This window comes from Lemur catta, chromosome 8 (genome assembly GCF_020740605.2).
Source record: "Lemur catta isolate mLemCat1 chromosome 8, mLemCat1.pri, whole genome shotgun sequence".
NCBI lineage: Eukaryota > Metazoa > Chordata > Mammalia > Primates > Lemuridae > Lemur > Lemur catta.
Window position 1 is genome coordinate 89,442,296 of NC_059135.1, and position 27,866 is coordinate 89,470,161.

The window sequence follows — 27,866 nt, forward strand, 5'->3', positions numbered from 1 at the left end:
TCATGTTAGTAGCCTGCCTATAAATTGCTACAACTTTGGAAAATAATTTGACACTAGTTAAGTCATGCATCCCCTTACCAAGAAATCCCCTCCCAGGTGTATGTCTCAGAAAACTCCCTGCCAGGCACATCAGGAAACATTAATAAGAATGTTCATAGGCAATTTGTTTTTAAGATCAAAAATTTGGAAACAATTCGAATGTTAGAACATAAATTATGCTATATTATTACAATAAAAGGCCATATAGCTGTGAAAATAAACTGTGGCTATAGACATCAACATGGATTCATCTCAGCAACAAATTGTTGAGTGAAAACAGAAAATCTTATAGTAATTCCCATACTGCAAAGGCTAAAAGGCATGTAACACTGAGTATTTATGTGGAGTCAAGTTTATTCTGAAATGTTCTCTTTAAAGCTGTCCAAACTGCACAGCAGCCGGCCATTTAGATGAGAAGTCGTAGGCTGGTGCCAAATGCTGCTGTCAAGATAGTGCACTTGGTGTATTCTCACATGAAGGAGTTTTCTGAATGATTTTCCTGTAGCCCAGAAATAAAGGCACCATTTTACCTGGATTTGTGTTCATAGGAATCCATGCGCATCCTTGAGATTTAGAACAGAAAACCGAACGATAACTGAGAATTAAAGAATCAAAACTGGCGCAGGCCATTGGTACTTTCATGTTTACTGGAGAGATGCTGTTTAAATAAAAAGAAAATCAATATTTTCTATTTCTTTGCAGAGTAAAAGTGAGCAAATTACCGTGCGGCATCTGACATCAGGAAACTGGGAAGTGATAAAGATCTTGGCATACGATGAAACTACTCAAAAAATGTGAGTGTTTTCGGTTCTGTAGTCAGGCTGAGAGTCAGGGTTGTCAAATGCGATCCTTTCTACCAGAATTATGTTTTGCTTACCATAGCCCTAGTCAAAACAAGCCAGCCACGGAAAGAATAAATTTTTCTTTAAAGACATCCTCTGCACTTCACGCAAAGACATCTTACACAGATGCACACAGTGCACATACAACACACACACACACACACACACACACACACACACGCAGTGAGATTGAGAGAGATTATGAAAAGGGGTGATCTTAGGTTAAAAAAAAGTTTCCCAGATGGATCATAGCCTGTCATTGAATAACAAAACAGCTCTTGCCTGTTTTTCAACAATTTTGAAAATGCAAGTGAAAACTCAGCATAACAAAAGAGATCTCTGTCTGATGGCTGTGTTGTTTTCTTTCCTGCACAGTTACTTTCTGAGTACCGAGTCTTCTCCCAGAGGGCGACAGCTGTACAGGTGAGTGGTGAGCAAGGACCTCCTTACACGGGTTGGCTTCTCAGTGGCCATCTACACAACATAAAGAAGGGATGGAAAAATCTGATGTGTCATTTCAGTATGTCTAGGGGACAGCAAAGTCTGTGTGACAAAGCCTCACACTCGTGGTCCAGACCCTTGGCTTCAGTGGAACCTGGGTGGAGATCACTTTCTTCTTTGCTGTTCCCTCCTTATTTTTGTCTTCACAGTTTTTTTGCAGTTTCAAAATACCCCTTTTTTTTTTTGTGGCCGGCTTCTCTCAACTCCCCCACACCAGAGGCATTTGCATATAATTCCCTATGGCCTCTTCTTCTGCTAAGTCTCTTTTTGAATTTTCAGTGCATTAGTGTGGCACATGTGAAATTTATTCCCGAACAACATAATGGCATTGTGAACACTTAGTCAAGTGTATCAGTAGAAACTTTCTTTTTTTGTCCATCGTTCATAAAATCCAATGAGGTGTTTTAGGAGGAGGCATTCTTATTTAAATAAGAAATATTCATTGCGTACTAAAATAAGTCAATGTGTGGGGAATATTTGCACCTGCCCAATTTTCTCAAATGAAAAGCTATATTCATACAAAGGGCTTAAAATCATACCTATTTATTATTAAAATGTCTCCTTACTAAGAAAGCTTTCACCAGGACCTCACAAGAATGACTTTTGTTTTTGGCTCACAAAAAATCTGTTAATTCTAGACTTATATACATGTTCTAATTTCCATTTCATAGATTCATTTTTAAAGTGTCAATATTCTCAGTGGAAATTCATCATGTTTGAAGAAGTGTCACTTCTGATTCTTACCAAGAAGCCTAGACTTTCCTTTGAGAGTAAAAATGCATGTTTGAAGTACCCTAACTTCCTCTAATTTACCCACACACTCTTATTTATGCACAATTTACTTTCATCTGAAGCAAGCCTCTCCTTTTATCACCTCTCTCAATATATCAGTTTTATATTCTTAGTCTCTTGAACCTCTTGAAATCCATGTTCTCAATTGTAATGATGTCCAGAGGAAGAAAAGCTATTTATTTATAGATACTGATTAAAATTTTGGTTTGGAGGTCTTGACTGAAGTACTGGTCTCTTTTCCTTTCTGGTGACATGAAGCGTATCTTTCTTGAAATATATGTTATGACTGATATTATTAGCCATGAACAATACTTTAGAGATGTAGAAATATTGATCAGTACTTTAGCTCCCATTTTATAAAACTCTTAAAGAAAAACGACAGTATCAGAATATTAGGCTTGGTCAAGTTCAACAAATGCAACTGCCTCAATTTTTCTTCCCCTTATTAGCCTAAAATGTGATGTGAATCACAATGACTCATTAGATTTGTGGCCATGTCTTATGTCTCTAGTGACTGAGGCAGAACAGTCCGTTTATCTCTGACCTGTAATAGTGTAGCCGACTACATCATAAAGAAAATGTAGTACCAATAAATTTCCCCTTAAATAGCTCATCAAATCCCACTTGGCTTGATGGTAAGATAATGTTAGTGTTTGACCCAGAAAATGCAATCAATGTCTTGCCCAGGCTATAAAAATGATCATTCGTTGACAATGTATGGCATTAGACACTCGGCAGAATCAGAACTGTTACCATATTCATTGTTACTTACTTTTTATCTCAAAATTTGCATGTCTTTATTTCAGCAATCTCATAATCTAAATATTGAGAAAACACCAACATAAATCTCCAGGGAACTTGTATCTGAAACCTTTATGGAAGAGTAGAGAGAGAAAGATTTTAAATCTTAGTATGTCACTGAATAGCAACTGTGATGATTTCTAAGCCTCTCTGTGGTGATGGTTGCACAATATTGTGAATGCAACTAGTGAAACTGAATTGTACACTTCAAAATGGTCCAAATGGCAAATTTTATGTTGTACACATTTTACCACAATTTTACAAAGAGAAAAAAATTTGTTATGATTACCTCGTAGGTTATCATAAGGGTGAAACTAATGTGTTTTACGTGTCTGGTATTTATTACTTGCTTTTACTATTAAAAGAAAATCTTGGATTATAATCAAGTTCACAATATTTCAAACATAAAATTGTGATTTTTTGAACTATACTTAACATTTAACCTCAATTGCTTTTGGTGCTTTCGGTATCTGCCTAAACATCCCTGTTCCCACCCCCATGCCAACAGCATATTGCACATTGAAATCAACATGACAATTATTCATTTATAAATGTATAGTCAAAATCATGTTTTGTTCCAAAATGCAGTTGAGAACCTTTTATCCAATCAAGTTTTTTTCATGCATCCTCACACTGTTTTCATCCATTAGCATAGGTAATTTTGCATTCAGATTTATTTACATTAATAAAATAACAATTTCATATATGAAACTTAACCTTGGGTAAATATCTTAACCCCTCTGACCTTAAGCACCATTATTATAAAATAAAGATGATAATCACTTTTCTCTTTATCTCAATAACTCGAAGTATGTATCATCATTAGCTTTATATGTAGAATAATACAAAAATAATTAATACAAGTTAATTAAAAATAATTAAAATTAGTTAAATTTTAATTATAATAATTAAAATACTTAAAATATTAAAAATAATTTAAAATTAATGCAAGTATGTGGTGGAAAAATTTGACACCGATGCCAAATTCTATTAATAATATTTAGAATGTTTAATTTAGGAGATCATAAGTTTGATTTTTGTTTGACTGGTGGAAACAATTATTCCTTCTTTCAACTAATATTTGTTGATGGTTACTTAATCCTAGTTTCTGTGGGAAATTTCCTTTAAGGCTTTACACAAAAATATCTATAAAGAAAATGCAAATATTATAACAATAAGTGATGTTGAATCCCATGGAAATCAGTTTATTTACAGCCATACTTATATATACACATATATATATGTTATATACATACAGGTATACATAATTTTAATTTTATTACAGAGAAGAAGAAAGTGTATGTCTTAATAATGAAAGTAGACTTTTTGCATGTGTATGGTGAGTCATAATTTACAAGGCACTTCTATGCAAGCACTGATGTAGCTTTTCTGTTTGCTATATTTAAATATGGATGCCGCACATTGAAGTGCCTGGAATAGTACCATTTCTAACTTTTCTTTCTTTCCCCAGTGCTTCTACTGAAGGATTATTGAATCGCCAATGCATTTCATGTAATTTTATGAAAGAACAATGTACGTATTTTGATGCCAGTTTTAGTCCCATGAATCAACATTTCTTATTAATCTGTGAAGGTACGATAACATATGACTTCTGTTTTTTTTCTTTTAGATCCAAAGGGGGTCTGGCAGATAGTATATGACTTCTAATAGAACCTATTATATCCATTTTATTTGATCAGTATCTGTTATTACTATCAGGAACTGTTACTCTAGCTATATGATTTAATATTCTTAATTTGTAGGTTTTTGTTGAAAGTTATATATTATGGATTTACTAAGATACAAATCTTACTCATATATTGCATTTAGAAATAAAAATTGGAAGTAACATGTACACATGTTCAATTATTTGAATGTGAGCATTTTAAAAAGGTGAATAAACATATTTTATTACCAGAGCCATGCCACAAAAATGAACTAATCTACATAGTCTTTAGGAAAAACAACAGTCTTATTAAAACAATGACTTGGTTAAGAGATTTAGGATCTTCGGAAATTGAATTCTGGGCTCCAGCCTTCTTCACTTCTGAGCAATTGCATTCACCACTATTACTTTTTCTATCTTGTAACAATCTTGCCTGATTGTCCAGTATCTCTGCGATATATTCATAGAAATCATTTTCCATTTAATATGATACTGTATTTCCCAGAGATGAAATGGAATTCATGTACACTCTCATAATGTGATGAATTGAGTGCTACTACTTCAGCTGGTACCTTAACCTGCTCATTTTTAAGACAAAAGGAGCAATACAGCAACACTTGCCTTTTGAAGTTAATTTTTCTCTTGATATCTGAAATGAAGTAATCAACAAAAGAGGTACTCAATTAATGACACCAGGGAAAAAACATTAGACATTTAAATAAGGTTCTTTAGAGAAGTGAAGTTTCAAGATAACATCTTATAGTAACAAATTAACTAGTATATTTTAAATAATTGGAGATTCTGGTTAATATAGTTTTAAAACTAATAATTAGCCCCCAATTTTTTATTTATCTTGTAGATTAAATACTCCAAATATGCATTCATTCTTCCTTTTTTGGCTGAGTAGGAAACAGAATTTAATCTTGGATCAGTGGATCAGGGGTAAAGGGTTGTGAATCAGCTTTCTGACCATTAGTGATGATTCTATAAAAGACTAGAGGTACAGAGTAAAGCACATAGGATTGGCTATAAACATAGAATATAGAAGTATAGGGCATTTGTGGGGATGAGGGCATCTAAACAATAATCTTTGCACATATGTCCTTACTTTTCTGAATAAAATACCCATAGACAGAATGAAATTTAGTCATCTGGTTTCTGTTTTGTTATGTTTTAATCATAAATTGCTTCCATTTGAAAAAAAATCTACTATGTAGCTTTTCTAATAATTATTACTGAGGTATCTTCAAAAATGTTTATATATGTTTTTTTAAACTCCAGGTCCAAGAGTCCCAATGGTCAGCCTACACAGCACAGACAACCCAGCAAGTGAGTATACGAGAAGATAATTCACAATACTTATGGCTGGCATTGACCTTAGGCACTATAATATTTATTCTGAGTGTCATACTTTATAGAACTTTCTTCAAAGGAATCCCCAACATGGGGAAAGCTATGCAAGCAGCATCAGTTGTATCTTATATATTTAAGAGAAACAATAAAGCAAGTGGTATGAGCCATGTCATAGCAGGGGTTGAATCTTACATGTCTGAAAAAGGATATCTGTTGTACCTAAATCGAAAGAGGTGTGATTGATGAGGCAGATACGTTTCAGCCTACTGGCCTTTTAGTGCTCTGGTTCATTCTTTCCTGGGCCTCACATAAGTTATTCCTCCAGAAGAATGCCTTTTGTGGTCATTTGGGAAAATTATGAAAAATATATTATTTTATATAATTTCTATCCTGTTTATTCAAAATACCCAGAGTCTTCTAGTTTTATATATTCACTTTTTCATTTATACATTTATTTATTTGAGAATATATTCAACTTTGCTTATTGAGTGAGCACTTTGCTTTATCAAGCAATGTGACAGAGTCTGGGGCTACACTGCTAAGACAGTTTTGTGTTTAAGAACTCACAGTAGAGTAGTAGATAAGTAAATATGTGGTTGAGCTCATCTTAAAAATGAATAGCCAGATTGCTTCCTGCATTGTATTTTTTTTATGTTTGTTTCCTTCTTTCACTATTTCAGATTTGTTTAATCAATGATCTTATGCTCAAATGATTTAACATAAACTACTATAATCTAATAATGAGAATCATACTTACTGACTCATTTAATCCTCAGAACACACCTGAAGATGGTTAATTTACACCCTTTGGCAGATGAGAAAATTGAGTCACAGAGAGATAAAATAACTTGGCCAGTGTCAAACTAATAAATAGCAGAACCGGGAATCAAATAAGGCAGACTGACCCCGTAATAGAGTTTATAATTAGCTACAATATGACGGCAGCTTTTTCTATCCTGTTCTTGTTTTCTTGCATCACATATTTATATTTAAGTAGGAGTCTAAGTTAGAGGTCTTGACTTAGAAGAGATATAAGTAAAAAAGTGTGAGGTTGAACGACAAATGTCATTTTGAGAAAACAGACAACATTTATACTCCTCAAATACTGTCATATGGAAACTGAGTGCCTGCCCTAGACAAAACAAATTTCTAAATTTGTATTGGATTTTTGTGTGGCTGGAAGATAGTATAGCACATATTTTAATGTCTATTATTTTATTCCTGTATTCAGTGTAAATCTTTTTTTCTCCCCAGGAGTAGCTGGGTTTTTTTAAAATTTCAAAATATTTAGGGGTACAAGTGTTTTTGTTACATGGATAAAGCAAGTTAATCTATTCAATATTAACACTACAACAACAATAATGATAATAGACAGTATGGTTGATGAAATGTAAAGAACGTTGAATCTTATAGACAGAAAAATCTGTAAATGGGTCCATCACATACTTAGATCCCACATAATGTGGGATCTAAGACAAGTTAGTTAATCTCTCATAGGATCATTCCTCCTAGGCAATTAAGCAAATGGATTTTAAGTGAGGATAAGATATATTCATGACATATAAGACACACAATACGTAACTATTTGTGTTACATTGCATATTCTGTCATCAACAAAGGATGATTTAAAATTTTTCCAGTCTGACTTTAATTTAATTTATTCTACTGTTACAGGTCATTTTTTTTTCCTAATAACTTCTGCTGCAAATTATAAACATTTCCATCTAAGGGAAATCTTTCTGATTTTCCCATTCAGAAGCCAACCTTTATTGCCTCAGGATCAAGAAAAACAAAAACAGGGCTGTTAACAAGCAGTCAGGTGCTTAATTTTCTTTTCAAATAACAATTACTTTGGATGATAAAATTTATATTCAATGGCAATTAAATCTTTGAGCTAATAAAAGCAAGTACACAGTCATAATTCATTTTGGGGCCATAGGAAGTAGAATAGGATGAGGAGAAAATTGAGAAAAGGAAAATTAAAATATTTAATAAATGTAGAAAACCTTTAAACCTACTCTTATAGTTTTCAAAGAAATGCAGAGTAAAATGTTGCCATGTATTTTTTCCTAAAAATTTAATAACATAAAAAAATTTACATTACTAATGAGGGTATAATGAGGCTTTTGTAACATGCCAGTAGAGAAATAAATTGTAACAAATATATAGAAAAAAATAGTCATAGGACTCATCTTTTGTATCTATTTTTTCCTTTTGGTGGTTTATACTGAGGAAATAATTGTAAATAGAGAATATTATATCAAAGCTGTTCATAATAGTAAAAGACATTATAAATAACAAAAAAATGTCAGTTTGTAAATAAATTTCAATGGGATATTACCCAGTGCCCTGGATATCTAGGAGTTGTTCTCCTAGAACCGCTTTTAGCTCCCAGTTCTTCTCTTCCGTGTTCTCTGTCCTAGACATCTTAGGCTGTGTTCCCCAGTGGCTGACAATTGTGTTCAACCAAAGGGAATTCTGTAGGCAACTGGAGAAAGGGAGGAAAGTGATTTGGATTATCTATTCCACCTGCCCTGTCACTGTGGAGCCACCACACGTTAGCTGTGATCCTTGGCTGAAGGGAGGTCTCTTCCTTTGACCTTCAGGCCTGGCCACTGCCATAAGCCTGGGTTATACTATACTATACAATCCCTTAGGAGTCTCCTACTCATTGTCTATATCTGTAATTAGTCCTTTCAGTAAAATCTCGTCAAATTATTCTCATTGAAGAGTGTCATCAGCTTCCTACTAGGATTAAAAATAAAAAATATGTTTACAAAGGTCAATTAAAAATGTTTAAACTATATTTGTAAGTGATTAAGGAGTCCAGAGGTTTATGCCACTTGATCAAAACTATTTAAAAGTGCATATAAAAATGCAAGAAGAGGCTGCACATGGTGGCTCATGTCTGTAATCCCAGAACTTTGGGAGGCTGAGGTGGGAGGATGGCTCGAGGTCAGGAGTTTGAGACCAGTCTGAGCAAGAACGAGACCCCGTCTCTACAAAAAAAAAATGGAAATATTAGCCAAGCATGGTGGTGGGAGCCTGTAGTCCCACTTGGGTGACTGAGGCAAGAGGATTGCTTAAGCCCAGGATTTTGAGGTTGAAATGAGCTGTGATGATGCCACTGTACTCCAGCCTGGGCAACAGAGCAAGACTCTGTCTTAAAAAAAAAAAAAACACAAGGAGACAATAATTGCAAATGTTAAAAGTTCTTACATTTGCCTAGCAGTCTTTCAGGTGATTTTGTTGTTGTTGTTGTTCTTTCTTCTTTAGTATTTTCCTACTCCTTTACAACAAACATACTGCTTTTATAATGAAAAAGAAATCCTCCATTAAAATTCTCAATGACATCATATAAAGTCTTAGTTAATATTTCAAGTCCTTTGTCTTGTATTGCTATCATTTCCTTTTTACTTTTAGAGTTTCATTTTTGCCTTTCTCCTTAATTTTACATGCATATTTGTTTCCTGTCTTTTATTTTAACTGTTTCTTGTAGACCTCTGTTGCCTTTCTTCTTCCTTTCTCTCTATTCCACCTCTTTTCCTCATCCCTTTTTATATTTCTCTTCCTCTTTCTTATCTTTCTCTTTCTCCTTCTTCTTCCCAATTTTCTGCTCTCATTTTATTCTCTTTTATTCCTCAACTCCACACTAATATCATGTCTTAAACTACCTCTCTTTATACTGCTTGACAAAAGCATTGTGTACATTTCCTGAATTTATTATGAAAAAAATGCTGTTTACCCTTAATATTTTGAAAATGTTTTTAATATTTATTATATTTATTTGTGTTAACTAGAATTTATTTCTCTGTGGCTGTGGATTGACATTTATTCCATGAGTAAATTAATGGCTTTTAATTTAAAAATTAAGATTTAAAATCAACTGCCTCTATAGCCATGGAATTAGTATACTAGTATACATGTAATTATGTTTTTCCTTCATTGGTATATGATAATAAAAAGAAAAAATGAGAAATTACTAGTATATTACACTTACATTGGTGTCTCTAGCTGAATCTCTTCATTTATTCTTTCATTTAGTTGATTATTTGTTTTAATACAATAAACCATTGCTCTTTTATAAAAGCCTTCATCTAATAGGATAACGTGTAGAGAGAAGTAGAAAGGTAAAAATTTAACAGACTTTTTTGCCCCCTTCATAGTTGCCAAATATCAAATAATATTGGCTTCTCCTAAATGCAAAAAAAGTTATATTACCTGCAATGATTAAGTGCCTTTTTATGATTTGGATTATAAATCTAAGGTGAATCCCTAATGAAAGATACAGAGTTTAAGTTTTCATGTTTTTAAACATTTAAAATTAAACATTTAGGATATCGTCCTTGAAAATATACTAATGTTTAAATAATCTGAGTTTCTCTACAATTTTACAAATGTAAAGAACCTCTAAAAATAGCTACTCTCCAATATTTATATTATAGAAGAAGATATTTATGTACCGAAGAGGTACTTTGACATGCCTGAGATCACACATGGAATTCATAGTCCAATGTGAGAAACACAAAATTAAATAGTGATAATAGACTATGATAGTTTCAGTACTAGAAATGAACACAGTTCAGGGATTGAGGAGGTCAGTGGAAAAGCATTTTTTTTAAAAGGAATGAGTATGTACAAACATAGGAAGGCAAAAAAATGTTTACATTTGGAAGATAAAAGTTATTCATCATGGCTGGAACAAAACATTTAATAAAAAAGCAACAATGTATGAGGTTAGAGGGGTAGACTGGAGCCAGATCATAAAAGTCCTATTTTATTCTAAGGAGTTTGCATTTAACCATAAAGAATCAATGATAAACCATTGACATATTTTTAAAAATGTCTTATTCTGGCTATGGAGTAACTGGAAGTGCACGTGATTTCCCCGCCTCCCCACACACACACAAAAGGAAAGAAAGAAAAAAAGAAAACTGGATAAAATATATGAAACAGCTGTTTTCAGACATTGGACAATAGTCAGCATAAGTCTCTGATTCCTGAAAGAAGTAAACAAAATTATTGTTGTATGTTCCCTAGCTTTCTGGTTGGCAGAATTCTCTTAACTCCAGCGCAATAAGGAGTAATCTAAGCAAAGTATAATACAGTGGTATTCCTGAGTTGAGGAGACAGAAGTTGGTATTCAGAAGGGTTGAGGTTTATGGAATGTTAGAAAGGTGGAACACTGGAGAAGAAGATGCTACATGGAGAAAGAACCTCAGAAATATGCATAGGGCTGTACAGGGATCACCTCGAGTCTGTTGCGAAAATCCTAGCTGAATATGTACAGGAAGACACTCAATGAGCTTAGGCAAAGCCAGCACTCCCACAGTGCTGGGACATGTTCAAGTTCCAATCAGGCAGAATAGGTGAACATTTTGGAGAGATCCCAGAAGAGTCCTGCTCTTATTGGTACTAAACTAGCCATAAAGCAAAGGTCACTCAAACCCACACTAAAAAAGATATCTTAAAAAGTCTTGATATGATCAATCTGATCTGCAAGTAACTTAATCTTCCAGAACAAACTCCAGCAATTTTTAAAAGAATACAATAAAATCCAGAATTTGAAAATGTAAATATCACAATGGTCAGTATCCAACAAAAAATTACTGGCTACATGAAAAAAGTAGGAAACATGACCCATAACTAGGAGAGAAGTCAGTGAATAGAAACAGACTCAGAAAGGACAGAGATGATGGAGCTCAGTGACAAATACAGTAAATTGTCTGTTACAAATATGTAAAAATATCAAGAACAAATTAATAAAGTGAGAAAACAAAGAGAATATATTTTTGTAAAAGAACTTTGTAAACTTAAAATATTTGAGATAAAATCTTCACTGGAAAATACTAAAAACAGATTAAAAACTACAGAAGGAAAGATCAGTGAACTGGAAACTGTATCAGTAGAAACTTTCCAGACATGGAGATAAAAAAAATAAAAGAAACAGACAGAACCTAAGTTAACTGTAGGCCAATATCTGCATCTATCATATAGAATAAAAAACAGAGGGGGCTTGGAAAGAATATTTGCTACAATAGTAGACAATAATTTTCCAAATCTGATGAAAAATTAAAAAATTTCTCAACAAACCCAAAGCAAGATAAATCCCAATAAAATTACACTAGTGTACCTCACAAGCAAATTGTATTAATAGAAAACCAATGAAACAGAAAAAAAAATCTTAAACCATCAAAAATAAAAATACACATTATATCCACACATTAAATACATAGTAACAAAGAATGACTGCAGATATCAGAAAAAGCAAGCTAAAAGACAATAGAACAAATTATTTAAAATGCTGATGGAAAATAAAACTGAACTGAAAGAAACCTTCAACTTAGAATAACAAACCTGGAAAACACTCTTTAAAAGTGAAGGCAAAATAAAGTTTCGAGAAGAAAAGAAGTTGAGAATGTTTTACAATTAGACTTGCACTTCTAAATAACACATATATTAAAAAAGAAATTTGAAAAATAATTAAAAATATTTTTAACCAAATGAAAACAAAAACACAGCAGATCTAAATTTAGGGAGAGCTACAGTTGTGATTAGAAAGAAATTGATGGCTTTAAATTATTTTTATATAAAGTAAAGTTTTAAAATCAATGATAGCTTTCTAGTTAAGAAACTAGAAAAAGAAGAACAAATAAAAACAACATTGAAGGAGGGAAATAATACAAATAAGGGTGGAAATAAATGATATGGAAAATGGACTGGAAGTAGAGAAAATGTATAAAACCAAAAGGTACTTTCTTTATAAGATTAATAAAATTGATAAAATTCTAGCGAGTGACATGAAGAAAAAGAGAAAAATGTAATATCAGTACCATTTTCATTAATAAAATAGGTGATGTTAATATAGATCCTACAGATATTAGAATTACAATAATGGAATATTATAGGTAATTTTAAGTCAGTAAATTTGACATATAGATGAAATGGATAAATTCCTAAAAACACATAAATTGCTAAACATTCATGAGAATAAGTACAACATATAAATATCTTGTTAATTGCTATAATTTTTAATTCACAATTAACATTTTTCTCACAAAGAAAACTCCAGTTCAGTTAGCTTCTCTGGTGCATTCTATGCAACATTTAATGTGTTATTACTAAGTGTACACACCCTTTTAGAAAATATAAGGCCAGCATTAACCAGATTCCAAATCCAGACATAGACATGACAAGGACAAAAATGATCCAATGTTCTCATGAGTTTAAATGCAAAATCCCTTAATTAAATACTAGCAAGTCAAACCTAGCAATTTATGAAAAGGATAATACATTATGACCATCTGGGGTACTCAAGGAATTCATGACTGTTGTAACCTTCAACCTTCAGTGTAATTCATCATATTTCAGTGACATCTGAAAGGATTTAGGAAAAAAGCATTTGATAAATTTGACAGATAATAATAATAAAATAATAGTAACTAGTTACCAAGATAAAAATGGAAAGGAAATTCCTTAACCTGATGAATGGTATCTACAAAAATAATACAGCTGACCTCATGCTTAATGGTGAAAGACTGATGTTTTTCCCCCAGAATTGAGAAAGTCAAGAATGTCTGCTCTCACCCCTCCTGTGCAACATTGTAGTAGAGTACTTAACCAGTAAAATGGGTGTGAAAAGAAAGATAAGTAGTAAAGTCATCTTTATTTGCAGAAGTCATACTTGTGTGCAGAACAAAAAACAAGGAAACAAACAAAAAATGTTGAATGTATATACACAAAAATAAACCATGGTAAATAAGTGAATTTACCATGGTTAAAGATTTAGATCAACATACAAAATTCAACTATTTTATGAATTACAATGCAAAATTAACAAGTAGTTTAAAATAACATCTGGCCAGGTGCTGTGGCTCACACCTGTAAACCTAGTACTTTGGGAGAATCACTTGAGCCCAGGAGTTTGAGACCAGTCTGGGCAACATGTGCAAGATGCCATCTCTACAAAAACATAAAAAATTAGCAGGGCATGGTGGTGCACCTGTAGTCTCAGCTACTTTAAGAGGCTGAGGCTGGTGGACCACTTGAGCTCAGGAGTTTGAAGTTGCAGTGAGCTATGATTATGCCACTGCACTCTAACCTGGGCAACACGGTGAGTCCTTGCATAAAAAAGTAAAAAAAAAAAAAATCAAAAGCCATAGAATATCTAGGAATAAACCTAGGACACACTTGAAGCTCTGACTCGGGGGGATAGGGGGCATGGGCAATATACATAACCTGAACTTTTGTACCCCCATAATAAGCTGAAATAAAAAAATAAAAAAAAAGAAGATAGACAAATGGCCTGCATGTGAAAAAATGGTCAACATCACTAATCATCAGGGAAATGCAAATTAAAACTACAATGAGATACCACTTTCCCCAGTGAGAATGGCCATTATTAAATAGTCAAAAAACAATAGATGTTGTCATGGATGCAGTGAAAAGGGAACACTTACGCACTGTTGATGGGAATGTAAATTAGTATAACCTCTATGGAAACATTATGGAAATTCCTCAAAGAACTAAAAGTAGAGCTATCATTTGATCCAACAATCTCACTACTAGGTATCTACCCAAAGGAAAAGAAGTCATTATATCAAAAAGACATATGCACTTGTATGTTTATCACAGCACAATTCACAATTGCAAAGATATGGAATCAACCTAAGTGCCCATCATCTGATGAGTAGAAAAAGAAAATATGGTATATATATATACCATGAGTACAACTCATCCATAAAAAGGAATGAAATAATGTCTTTTGCAGCAACTTGGATGGAACTGGAAGCCATTATCCTAAGCAAAGTATTTCAGGAATGGAAAAACAAGTACCATATGCACTCACTTATAAGTGGGAGCTAAATGATGGGTATACATGATCATACAGAGTAGTATAATAGACTTTGGAGACTCAGAAGGAGGAAGGGTGGAAGGGAGGTGAGGGTTCAAAAATTACCTGTTGAGTACAATGTATACTATTTGAGTGCTGGGTACATTAAAAGCTCTGACTTCACCACTGTACAATTCATCTGTGTATTAAAAAAAAAACCACTTGTACACTTAAATCTATTGAAATAAAAAAATGAAGTTCTAAATACTGAAAAATAAATAAATAAAAATATATAAGCTCCCTAAAATAAAATCTATATAAAATTGCTGGGAGGAATTAAAGACTTAAATGAATATAGACACACATATATAAATTATGGATTAGAAGAGTCACCATTTTATGTATGTAAAGTCTCCCCAAATAGATCTATAAAATTAATACAATGCCAGTAAAGAATCCAGTAACTTATTGATGCTCTCTTCATGTTTTTTGTAGTTTTATTTTCTATATTTTCTGTCACTATATTTTAAAATTCATTACTCTTTTTTTCCTGTGGTATCTAATATCCTTTTAATCTCGCCCAGTATATTTTTCATCTTAGGTCATGTAATTTTCATGTATCTCAAATTCTGTAGTTTTTATTTTTAGACATATATAACATGCTTATGCTTTTTCTAGCTTACTGAACACCTAGACTATAGTTGCAATCTCTGTTTTAATGTCCTTATCTGTGAATTACAGCATCTGTGACATTTCTGGGTTATTTCTATTGAGTAAATTTTGCCCTCTTCTTGAGTTTTTGTATGCATTTTAGTTTTTTATTGGTATCTAGACATTGTAAATTTCATCTCATTTGGTGCTAGATAATTTTGCATTTCTTTAAATTTTTTTTTTTTTTTTTTTTTGAGACAGAGTGTCGCTTTGTTGCCCTGGTTAGAGTGAGTGCTGTGGCATCAGCCTAGCTCACAGCAACCTCAAACTCCTGGGCTTAAGCGATCCTACTGCCTCAGCCTCCTAAGTAGCTGGGACTACAGGCATGTGCCACCATGCCCGGCTAATTTTTTCTATATATATTTTAGTTGGCCAGATAATTTCTATTTTTTTTAGTAGAGACGGGGTCTTGCTCTTGCTGAGGCTGGTCTCAAACTTCCGACCTCGAGCAATCCACCCGTCTCGGCCTCCCAGAGTGCTAGGATTACAGTGTGAGCCACCGCGCCCGGCCTTTTTAAATATTTTTAAGAGGATAGTAACATGATCAGATTTGTATTTTGAAAATATAAATGCTAATTCCAACATATAAAAGCAAATGGATAAAAATTCACTGGAGTAAGGAAGCTCAGTTAGAAAACTGTTGTAGTAATTTAAGAGAGAAATAATGAAAGTTTAATTAGTACCTGACACAGTGTCTGCCGAGTGGTATCAATTGGATAATTTTTTCTTGTACTAATTCCTGATTAATACATAGGAGTTAGCTATTTACACTATTATTTTTGGTTTACAGAATATTTTATATTGGAAAGCAATTCTATGCTGAAGGAAGCTATCCTGAAGAAGAAGATAGTAAAATCAGAAATTAAAATCCTTCATATTGACGACTATGGTAAAGTTTTGTGCATGCTATGTTATTCAAGAACAACTTTCTCTGCATCTTACAGTTTTACATGTAAATGACTCCCCATCTTTAATATTTTGCTCTTTCTTTAAAAGAACTTCCTTTACAGTTGTCCTTTCCCAAAGATTTTATGGACCGAAACCAGTATGCTCTTCTGTTAATAATGTAAGTATTTTATTTGTTTTTGAAATAAAGGAATCTAAAGATTTTATAATTTTTCTCATGCCTCACATGACCGCATTCTGATTAAATAAACAACAGAAGTCCTGTGTGTGTAGTTAATCAGGGCAGTTGTATGAGTTCCTCAAGGACTGCATCACTAAATTATGTGTAGGGATGTGTAATTTTTTGTACTTCTTGCATCCCAAATAGAATTCAATGTTACTACAGGAATAGTGACACCAGATGGTGTGATTTTTGGATGTCTGTTTAGCAATTACTCAAGCCTTATGCTCTTTATCAGTTGTTTATAAAACATTGAGAAAACATGTATTTCCATTGCGGATACAATTGGTTATGTTTGTATCATTCCTATCAGTTTTCCCTTCTGAATTCATGGCCAGTAGGAAGTAGCTCCCATGCTCAGAAAACCTGACTCTTGAGATTTTCGACCTTAGAATTGACTTGAAATTGAATTCATTCATACTTTATGTGAGACTATATTGTGGCTGTATAGTACTAGGCACAGAGCCCCTAACGTCTAATGGGTAACTACCTTGATATTGATTTAGCATTGTATTACCGAGAGTTATTACTTATTTTCCTTATTAAGAACCCAGGTGGCATATTGAAATGACAGTGCTTAACATTATCTAGAATTATTTCTAGCAGCTTAGTAGGAACAGCAAATATGAAAATAACATTACTTATTGTGATTAGTGAGTATAGAGGATAAGTATTCTGTCTGGAATCAGATTTCCTGAGTTCAAATTTTTTTCAAAACTCAGGAAAAAGGTTTTGCTATTAATTAGCTGCATGTCCTTAACCTCTTGCAGGCTCAGTTTCTCTAAAAATAAAAGGAGCATTACAATACAACCTATGTTTCAAGACTGCTTTGTAGATTAAGTGAAATACAACATATAAAGTCCCTTGTACAATGCCAAGTACATATGAGTCACATAATTATTGGGATATTAATTTATTCTTTTTTGTATAGATTGCATGGATTTTATTTAGATTTTATCTAGACATCTTAATATATAGAAGCAGCTTTTCCCTTTTTTTAACAAGCCAATTAATACAGAAGTAATATAATACCTAATATTCTCTCTCTCTCCAGTGTTCACTCCCAATGCTAATGACTAGACTTCATGTAGTTTCCTATGTCCAGACCTTTCTCCTTTGTCCATAATAACCAAAAAGTTCTGAATGTTCTTGGTGACTTTGTAAGGAGGTTCTTATTTGCTCTTTCTTAATGTCTTCTTTTGTTTCTTCTCTTTACCAAGTTTTCTTACACTCCCATTTGAACCACATGTATGATTTATTGAGGAAAATATTTGAACCACGTGTATGATTTATTGAAGAAAAATATTTAGGGTGCTAAACTGAAACAAAAGAGAAAAAAAATCAACTTCAATTTCTGTCTCGGTCATGTCTCACTTTTACAAAAAGGGATCGTTCTTTTGAGTCAATGTAAAACATTTCTCAGAAAAAGGGACACTACTAGGCATTCCTTAGTATGTACTGACCTTCAAAATGAAAGATAAAAGAACTGACTGCCCTTAAAGCGTAATTCATTTATGCAGATGGTGTCTAGACAATTATTCTCGTTTGTGTATCCACAGCTTCAGATCAATGTTACACACTGGGGGGAGGCAAATAAGAGTTAACAGGTTCTGTTTTCTTAGTCAGAGAAGCTACTGGCTTGTCTTATCAGACTAGTGCTTTGATCTAGTTGATTTTTAATTCATCAGAGGAATATAAGGACCTGCACAAGAAGCCAATTTATAGATTTCTGTTATTGGAAAGGGATATTTGGGTCTTTCTTAAAAGCAGGATAGTAAAAATGCATGTTTTGGAGTCAGGTAGGACTGGGCTCAAGTTGGAGCTCTCAGATTTACCAATACATGACTCAATTTCCCTAAGCTTTTGTTACTTTACAAATAAAATGAATTAAGTAACACAGGATAATATATAAAAATATATTACCATAGTGTTTAGTAGCATAAACACTGCCGATAGTGTTTAATAAAGTGTAAGAATAATCATAATTATTAGAGGCAATTAAATTTTTTAATATTTAAATTTATCAACATGAATAGTTAATGTATAATTTAGTACCCATAAAATTATTTAACTTACAGACACTACTAATGCAGATAATGTAGTATAGTCAGGACTATAGCATTGACTTTCCCGTTTTTTGGTTGATAAAAAGAGGAAGAAAAGTGACTGTTAAAATAATTTCTAGTTATTTCAGTTCCTATAGACTGTTTATACTAAATATTAATTTACTCTGTCCAAATGCCTTGGTTTTCACAGGAAAATGCTCAGGAGTTTTACAGAATGTGATTTACAAAAACAAACTGAAGATTTATTCTTTTTTAAATTCATATTTATAAAATGATCTAGTCTTTTAAATTACATGATTATTCCTAAAATATTTATGCTTAGAAAAATATATGGGTCAGAATGGCATAAGTATAAAGTGCTTTTTAAGAATTTTTTAAATTGCTCGTAATTGAAAGGCATATTTTTCTCTTAAGATTAAATTCTGTTTTCAGTGACAAATTGAACTTTTTCCCATTCTAAAAACAATAATAATAATTGAATGTTTTCATAAATGAGCAATTAGTGGCAAACAATATAGTGACTATTATTTAAATGAGTCTAAGAGGTGATTTAATGATTTTGGTGTCTCTATTGCCGTTATGTGTAGCATATCTAGTGTCTAAAAGACTATGAGCCATTTCTTCATCTATAGAGGTGGGTTTATATCCAGGAAATTCTATGGTGAATGTGTGAGTTGGAGACAGGATGCAGCAAGGACTTGAGTGGCTGAAAGAAAGATTGGTCTTGAAGAAAGTGGCCTCTGGCAATTTGGACCCCCCTTTCTGCAAAACCGTCATTATAGAACATCAGAAGAAATGCTCCTCTGAGGATCTCTCTTTCTTGGCCATGTTTTGAAACCCAAACTTAGTTTTAATTTCAATTGATATTGAAAGTGTAAGTGAATCAATGGGGACAGAATATTTTTACTGGAATAGAAAATCTAAGCAGCATTGCCACCACGGTGGACCTCAGTGGCCTAGGTTTGCTTTGGTCTCTATGGAGTCACGATTCCCTCTTCCTGGGCGACTCCTCCCATTCCCCCTCCAGGTGCCTAATTGTTTTTCTCGAGTCTTTCTGTTTATCGTTATGGGGAGTCCTTAAGGCCCAGAAATCTGTTATTCATTTTTATACCTGTTCTATACACATCTACATCCATTTCAGCATTTATAACATCAAATTGTTCTCTTTTTAATATCGTTCTTATTTCCTACTCATATATATGTAATTTAGTACGATACACATTTAGCGTGTTGCTTTTATGTGCGAGAAGCTGTGTTAATGGCTATGAGGAAATGAAACAGTCGCAAGCATCCTGAAGTCTGTAACAGTTCTTTAGATTTGTTCAGTGTGTTTTCACAATGCCGAGCACACAAAGAGGAACCTTCTGAAAACTTACTGACCATCCTGTAATTATCTAATAGTGCAAGATTGAAGGTGATGTGCAAAATATCCTACAGTTGAAGATGTTTATTTGATAGATAAATAAATAATTTGAATCTAATACACTGAGACTCCAGTAAATTAATCCAAGGAGTTGTACTGTCATTAAAGAAGAAGGATTTGGGTGTGTGTGTGTGTGCATGTGTGTGTTTGTGTGTGTGTGTGTGTTTTTCCCGTCTCCATGAAGAGAAGCAGCATCAAGCTCAGGAGTTTAGTTCAGTGCCAAGGACCCATCATATTTTCCCATTTTCTACTCTTTCATGTTCAATTTACCCTGCAATACTTGATGAAGGTCTAACCCAAGAAGCAGTGAATGTTCAACAAGTTATATTGATTTCCATAATGTAACACATACTATCATGTTTCTCTGACTTTGTTTTCTCTCCCCAAGTTCACCTTCTTTGAAATCCCAGGGCATTCATGATCATCCATCAAGTCTTACCTTCTTGAAGCTTTCTTTCTGTTTCCTGTTTAGTTCTTCTATCTCCTGTCACAATCCCAAATGTATGCTTCTTCCTACAGCTGCAGCCTTCTCTCAAAGGCTCTCCATAATTGGTTGTATTAACCACTTTTCCACTTCACTCAAATTTTTGTGAGAATATTTTTACATGCTAGTTAAGGTATATTTGACTCCCACTATATTGTGGACCAAAATCTCTGAAGGAAGATACACAGTCTAGAAGTGAGTATTTAGGGAAATAATTGGTAGACTGGTTAACAGACTATTTCAACATTTTAAGAAAATAAAGATGTTAAATTTTTTATTTTGTGCATTCCATATATTAACTAATGCCTGGTTCATTTGTGTATTCCTCATAGCAACTAGCTTTTGCAGTAAATCACTCCACAAATACGTGTTGTGTGCATAAATGGATGTTGTCTAGAAGCCAGATGAACAAGATTGCAATTATAATTTTACCACTAAGCCATTCTAACTGGAGAGCATTATTCATTTTTATCTAGATATTTTCATCACTCAATCAATGTTTTATTTATCAGAGTCCTATAATTTGGTCATCTTGATAGAAGTCAGCTCTTTGCTTGCTGTTTTCTCTATAATTATTCTGTTAAATAGCATGATATAGTTGACACATTCATAATGAGTGAAATTTTCCAGTTACTCATATCCTATAGTCAAGATAACATCATCATTGGTCTGTCATACACACATTTTCTTTTCTTCAGTGTGAAATATTGTTTGATATTGTGATTAGCATCAAGCTCCAAACCACTTACATGTTCTATCTGGATGATTCAACTCTAACCTGCCACCCTGTTCTCTATCTACACTTACTTTTTCTTTACTTTATTGCTCTATCCTTTCTCTCAGTTGTTCTGCTGCTAAGCTGAACTTTATGAAATCCATATCTGAAAATGTAGCTCTCATATCTAAAACCATCTCGTCTCATGATTTGTTACTCAATTGATTGAAAATTCACATTCTTCCTTACAACATACAACAGTCTTCATGATATGTTTCCTACTTATCTCTCAGTCTTCATTTCACACCAGCCACCCCTTAAAGGGAAATCCCATGCTCTAGATATAAAAAAATACTTTGTTCTGGGGAATACTACCTCCTCAATCATCTTTCTGTGTATTTTTACATAGTCTACTAGTTCCCTTAGTTTCCTTGTCCAACTAGAAAAATTCTATTAATACTTCAAGACATACTTCCAGATAATTCTATGCACATCTCTATTATAAAATTGTAACCATACTGGATTACTATATCTATATCTATCTATCTGTGTATATATATATATATATATATATATATATATATATATATATATATATATTGCTGTCTCTTCTATTAAACTGCCAAATCCTGGTTAGTAAGAACTGCTTTTGAATTATTTGGCCTTAACACAATAACTGGAGCATCATTTAATAGAATGGATGAATATATAAATATATGAATGAATAAGTAAACAAATCAATTAACCTTGAGTTTATCATCAGGAATAAATAAAGTCAAAGTGGGGAAAGGGAAAGAAATAAATGATCTGAGAGTTCATAATGTGTATAGATTTAGCCTTCTGTATGAGTCAATTTCTTTGAAATTTGGTTTCCCATTCAGTAGAATGAGATGTGGATTTCTCATTTCTCTTGTAGTCATCCTGAATACTGCTGAAATTGATTGATTTTCAGGGTGTCTCTTCACTGTTTCTTTTTATAATTTGATTACCGAGCTTATCTTCCTAAGATAATAAGAATTGATATTATCTACCACTTATTGAGTGTTTATTGTGCAGGGAGCATCATGTTAAGAATTATAGAAACAATCTTTAATCCTTATAGAAACCATGCAAGATAATATTATTGTCCACATTTTAACACAAGAAAACTATGGCTAAAATGTGTCATGTATATTTTCCCCAAAATCGTGAGCAGGGAAAAACTGGACTTTGGATCCAAGTTTTATATATATTTATATTTTGGATCAAAAACCTCTACTCTTTCTATTATCCAATACTGCCTGCCTTTGTAGTCCATTGTATCATAATAATTATTGGCATATTATCAAATAACACTGGCCTGAGTCAGAAGAGGCTTCTTTACAGCCAAATTCTTATGACCTTTTTTGTTATTCCCACTTAACAGTTTATAATGGCCTCTGGAATATAACATTTTCCACGTGCACCATGTTAATGCTGCGGTGTAAATCTAAATTATAGAAATTATGGCTGAGTTCATGAATATTGTATATGAGATTTCTCAACCCAGATTATTTCATAAAATTCTGAATTCTAACCAGAATGTTCACTTTATGAGAAGTCTTTATACTTTATTTATGTGATGGATTCCTAGACTTTTGAGCAGATCAGATTGTCAGTGGTGAGTTTGTTTTACTTCCCAAGGGTAAAGACAAATATATTCCAAAAACCTCTAACATTTTCTCATCCTCTATTTATTCATGCCAAATACATAGCCACTTTCTTGGGAAAGTAGTGTGTATACTGTCTGATATGGATGAGAAAGGTAGCTCCTCCATATCAGTATTTGTCTCAAAGAGTGATTATTATTGCTTTGCCATGTAACGAGGTTCAAAGCTTAAATATTAAGTTTCTCATTTTTTAAATCTTCCTCATTTAAATGAATGGAAATTGTACCTGCACTGTAATACACAGAAAATGATTACAAGGAGAAAAGGCAGTGCCATTCAGTCTAGGTAATGGAAGAGGAGAAGGTGATCATTTCTTTTTATTTTTTTCTTAAACATATTTAACTTTGTTCTTTCACAATCTGTAGATAATGTGTCTGAAATGTCAGAATTAATTTCTTACTACTTTTTGAAGTTGAACCAACTCAATGTACTAAGAAAGCACCATAGGGAAAAAATTCAAAGTTTATTAAATGCATATGTAATTCATAAATTACATTATTCTCTTTGGTGATTCTTTTAAATTGTGTATGTACGTATACACCCACGCACACACATACTACTTTAGGTCTTTTTTTCTGTTAATACAGAACACCTACTAAGAGATGAAAACTTAACAGAAATTTACATTTCAGTCTTTTATTACTTTTTCCTAAAAAATTCTAGGTATAAAAAGATGTGGTATTTATTTGGGAAAAGGCACTGAACTCGAACTTAGTAAATAAATAAAAGAGATTTTCAACACCTTAAACTCATAAACTTAATCTGGTTAAGAATACCAATTTCCTTTTGCTTTGGGAATATAATTGCCTATATGCCAAAGATACTTACTGAATATTTTTTATTGAGGTCAACTCTTACAATTATGTTCTCTCTAAGAGCTGGAGTTATTTATTTATCTATGGTATGTACTTTCTTTACCTATCTCTGTTTCAGTTTATTAAATTGTAAAATGGGTCTGCTAATAATACTTGCCCAGAGTTAGCACTATAAATATTATTTTTTTCTATTTAATTGACAAAAAAACCTGAGCTAAGATTAAAATTTTCCTATGTGTATGTAGCCACAATTTGCAGTGGATAAACTGATTTCTAGAATTTAGCTAAAAGTTTCTATTAGGAAGAAAAGTAAGCAAGGCCCAGTGGCTCATGCCTATAATCCCAGCACTTTGGAAGGCTGAGGCATGAGAATTATTTGAGGCCAAACATTTGGGACCAGCCTGAGCAACATAACAAGGCACCATACCTACAAAAAGTTAAAAAAAAAAAATTAGCTGGGCATGGTAGTGTGCACCCGTAGTCCTACCTACTTGGGAGGCTGAAGAAGGAGGATAGCTTGAACCCAGGAGTGCAAGGTTACAATAGATGTTTGACATGTGATGTGTTGCCTACAACTTCTGATTCTCATCTGTAAGATGGAGATTGTAATATCTGTCCTGTTGTAATCATAATAATGTGAGGAAAAAATTTAAAAAGAATAGAAAGTGTCTTGTAAACTGCCTGTTATATAGAGGGACATTTTTTGAGTATCCATATAAATCAAGATATATAACTTAGAAATTAATATATAGGCATACATATCACATTTAACGCTTTTAATTCCCAAAGACCCAGTATGTTTTGTGCAATATGTGTTTCTTTAGTATGATATATTTCATATGTGACAACAAAGAGGGAGATGATGTCAGTGTAATGTAGGTGCCACTGTGGTGCATGCACAGCTCTTCCCGAGACATTACTGTTTGGAGGTAATCAGGGACACATTTTCTCACAATTAAAGAGAAAAGGTCTCAGCACTATGTTAGGACCTTAAGAAAAAGCTAAAAATTAATAGAAGTACTTTTCTTTAGGGTGAGTTGTGGCTAATCTAGCTGATCCAAAATCACTACATTCCTGTGTGTTAGGCTCTTCGGTGACAACTGAGAGCTCTGTCCCTAGGGGCTACAAAGACATGGACTCAAATATTGTAGCTATTCCAGCAACTGAAAGAAAAGATCATCAAACCCCTTTTCCTTTCTGCTTTCCTTTCCTCATCCACTCCATTAGAAATTATCTCAAATGGAAATTGGCCAAAGGATAAGAATTAATGTAGTAAGACTTTAACAGCAAAAATGATTAGGAGATTGGAGCTTCCTTCCATTTTATTGCACAATTTGTCTCTGGAATATCCCTGACGTCCTTTTCTGTTGGTTCTGTTCCGATATTTTCATGTTCTGTCTAAGATGTTTATCCTGAGGTTAATTTTGTGTGGATAATACTAACAGTCCATTTCTGAGTTTTAGAGCTGGCTCATTAATATCCATGCTGTTCAGTGTTTCAACTTGTGTACTGATAAGCTTTGCATTTTTTTTTGCCTCCTGCTACAAAATATAAAGAACTTGATTTTAAGAACTGGATTCTGCTTTTTCATTACTCTCATGACAGTCGTTATGCAGTTTTTGCATCAGGCTAACAAGATAATCACTGGTTTTCCTTCAAGAGAAAGAGCAAAATAGGATTAAATTCCCTTCTAGACAAGGAAGAGTGCCTTTGTTAGACAATAATTGATCATGATATGAGGAAAGCTATTCTATTAAATATAGAAGAAGGAAAAAAGGTGAAGTAGGAGGAGGACTAAGGGATAAATGGAAAAAAGATTCAGTTTTAATAATGCAAAATACTTTCCAAAATTTGAAGATCAAAGGCAAAATATTAAAACATCAAATATATGTTCTTTTAAAAATAACATGTTTTTTAAAAAATACTAAAATTCTGAACAAGGGAAAACATCAAATATATATTTTTTGGTTTATCTGAGGTCAAAGACAACAATGTTAATGACTCTAAAATGTACTGATTGACCCACATAAGTATAAGTGGAAATATACAAGAATTTTCTCTTTAAGATCCACTACAATTGAATTTAGAGGCACTCTGGATTTTAGCAATTTAAAAGAAATTGATGTCACTCATTCAATTCTCAAGAACCTTATAAGATACCTTTTGCACATGAGCAACAGAATGGCAAAAGTGACAGGTACTCATTCAGCAGATGCATGCTGAGCATCATATACATGTGCAAAAGATACAATGTTCTTTTTCCAACTGTATGAACATAAGGTTACTGCTAAATAACTATAATTCAAGTCAGCAAAGGCTTGGATATATGGCATATAAACTATTATAGATAGAATTATTTAACAGTTTATACATAAAAAGAGATTTTAAAGTTATGTGCATTTTTGCAAATAGACTACAGGTCAAGAACACTTTTGCTGATATAAATCCACCTTCCATGAGAAACCATGTTCCTGAATAAGGGTGCAGGATGTATCAATGCAGAGTTGTCTAGGAATAACCAGATTTGGTTAGCTCAGCTTCTGTGGGAGGAAAGGAAGGTGAAAAGTCAAGTGCCAAAGCATTGGCTAGAACTAGGTTAATAATATTGAACATCTCCCATGGACCAGATACTTTACTAAGCAATAAAATAAAATAAAATCTCATTTAATCCTTGCCATAACTCTATTAGGTATGGGCTGTTATCATCCTCCATACTAAACAATAAGCAAACCTAGCCATAGGGAAGGAAATTCACTTTTCTAGTCACTGGACCTGGGCTCAACTCAGTTTGGTTTGATCACCTTATAACCTGTACTCTTTCCACAGGGACACTCTCACCTCCCTATAAGGTTAGCTCATTAACGCAGGCAATTTTTCTAAAGCTTTGGACAAGGTCTATGAATGCAATAGATGAGTACAAGTCATGGGAAATTAAGGCAGTTTGAGAACTAAATTAATAAGCCTAATTTTCTATGTATTATCAGGTAGGCCTCATTATAATCACCACTAGGAACAAAATCTTAGGAACTAGAAGATAGGGTCTGGGTAGTGGCATGAACATTCTTGATCTTATCAGACACTTCTCTGGTTATGACTCATAAAAAGAGTAATTCAGCAAAAAATTACATTGCAAATAAACTATGGGTCATAAAGTTTAAGATTATATTAATAACATCCCTAATGAAAGAAGATGGAAATGTGGACAAGAAACAGTTCTCTTACATGAAAACATAACGTTATTCCTTACATGATAAAGTAAATACAGTATATGGGAAAATTCATTCAGCCATTCTTATTGTAGGACCGTCTATCCATGAGAAGAAATCTAAGGATAATAGAGAAATAGAAGGAATTGGTCCAAGAGGTACTTAGCAGGTGCATGTGTCTGTTTGTATATATTGCTTGAAAGAGGACAAAAATATTATAGATATGCACATTTACAACTAAAACATCACTGATTGTAAATCCCTATAAGGAAATGTCAGATTAAGGCAAGACAAATACTGTTTAAACCTACTATTCTGTGTCAATCTCATGTTCTATCTGAAATGAATTCTTTCATGAAGAACAAAATCAGAAGCACTGATAATTGATTTTCCTTAAGAATGTAACATGATATGGCTCTTTGCAGAATCAGTTTCCTTTCGATTACCTTAATTTCCATGTTGTTCTTTCCTTTTCTTTTCACACACTCTTTTAGTTCATAACACCTACAACAAAATTACAACACCTCGTGCTCAATGATTCTAACTCCTGACCAGAGTCAACATATTCTTGGCCTAAAAGAGGAAAGAACTGAGATGACTATACAAAATTCTCTCTATATCCCCTTTTTTCACTGCCCCTATCAACAAAAATATTCAGCTGACAGTAAGGCACTTTTAAAATTCTATTAGGCAATAGACCAGTCATGGAAAGTGCTCTCATAAGAAAATATTCTTCCTTCCGTTTATTGTAATCAAAGCTTTACTAATAAGGAAAAGGGCTTTTAAAAATATACAGATAATTTGT

At 33.1% G+C, this 27,866-nt stretch overlaps 1 protein-coding gene across 4 annotated transcripts in view; it reads left to right on the forward strand.

Annotated features, from left to right (window-relative positions):
• DPP10 (dipeptidyl peptidase like 10) overlaps positions 1–27,866 on the forward strand; it is a 1,316,731-nt gene that overhangs the window by 1,260,200 nt on the left and 28,665 nt on the right. For all 4 annotated transcript variants that reach the window (XM_045558744.1, XM_045558743.1, XM_045558745.1 and 1 more), the window contains 6 exons: positions 742–833; positions 1,257–1,304; positions 4,447–4,568; positions 5,923–5,970; positions 16,329–16,427; positions 16,535–16,604. In XM_045558744.1, coding sequence (XP_045414700.1) covers positions 742–833; positions 1,257–1,304; positions 4,447–4,568; positions 5,923–5,970; positions 16,329–16,427; positions 16,535–16,604 — 479 coding nt within the window. The remainder of the gene's footprint in view (positions 1–741; positions 834–1,256; positions 1,305–4,446; positions 4,569–5,922; positions 5,971–16,328; positions 16,428–16,534; positions 16,605–27,866) is intronic.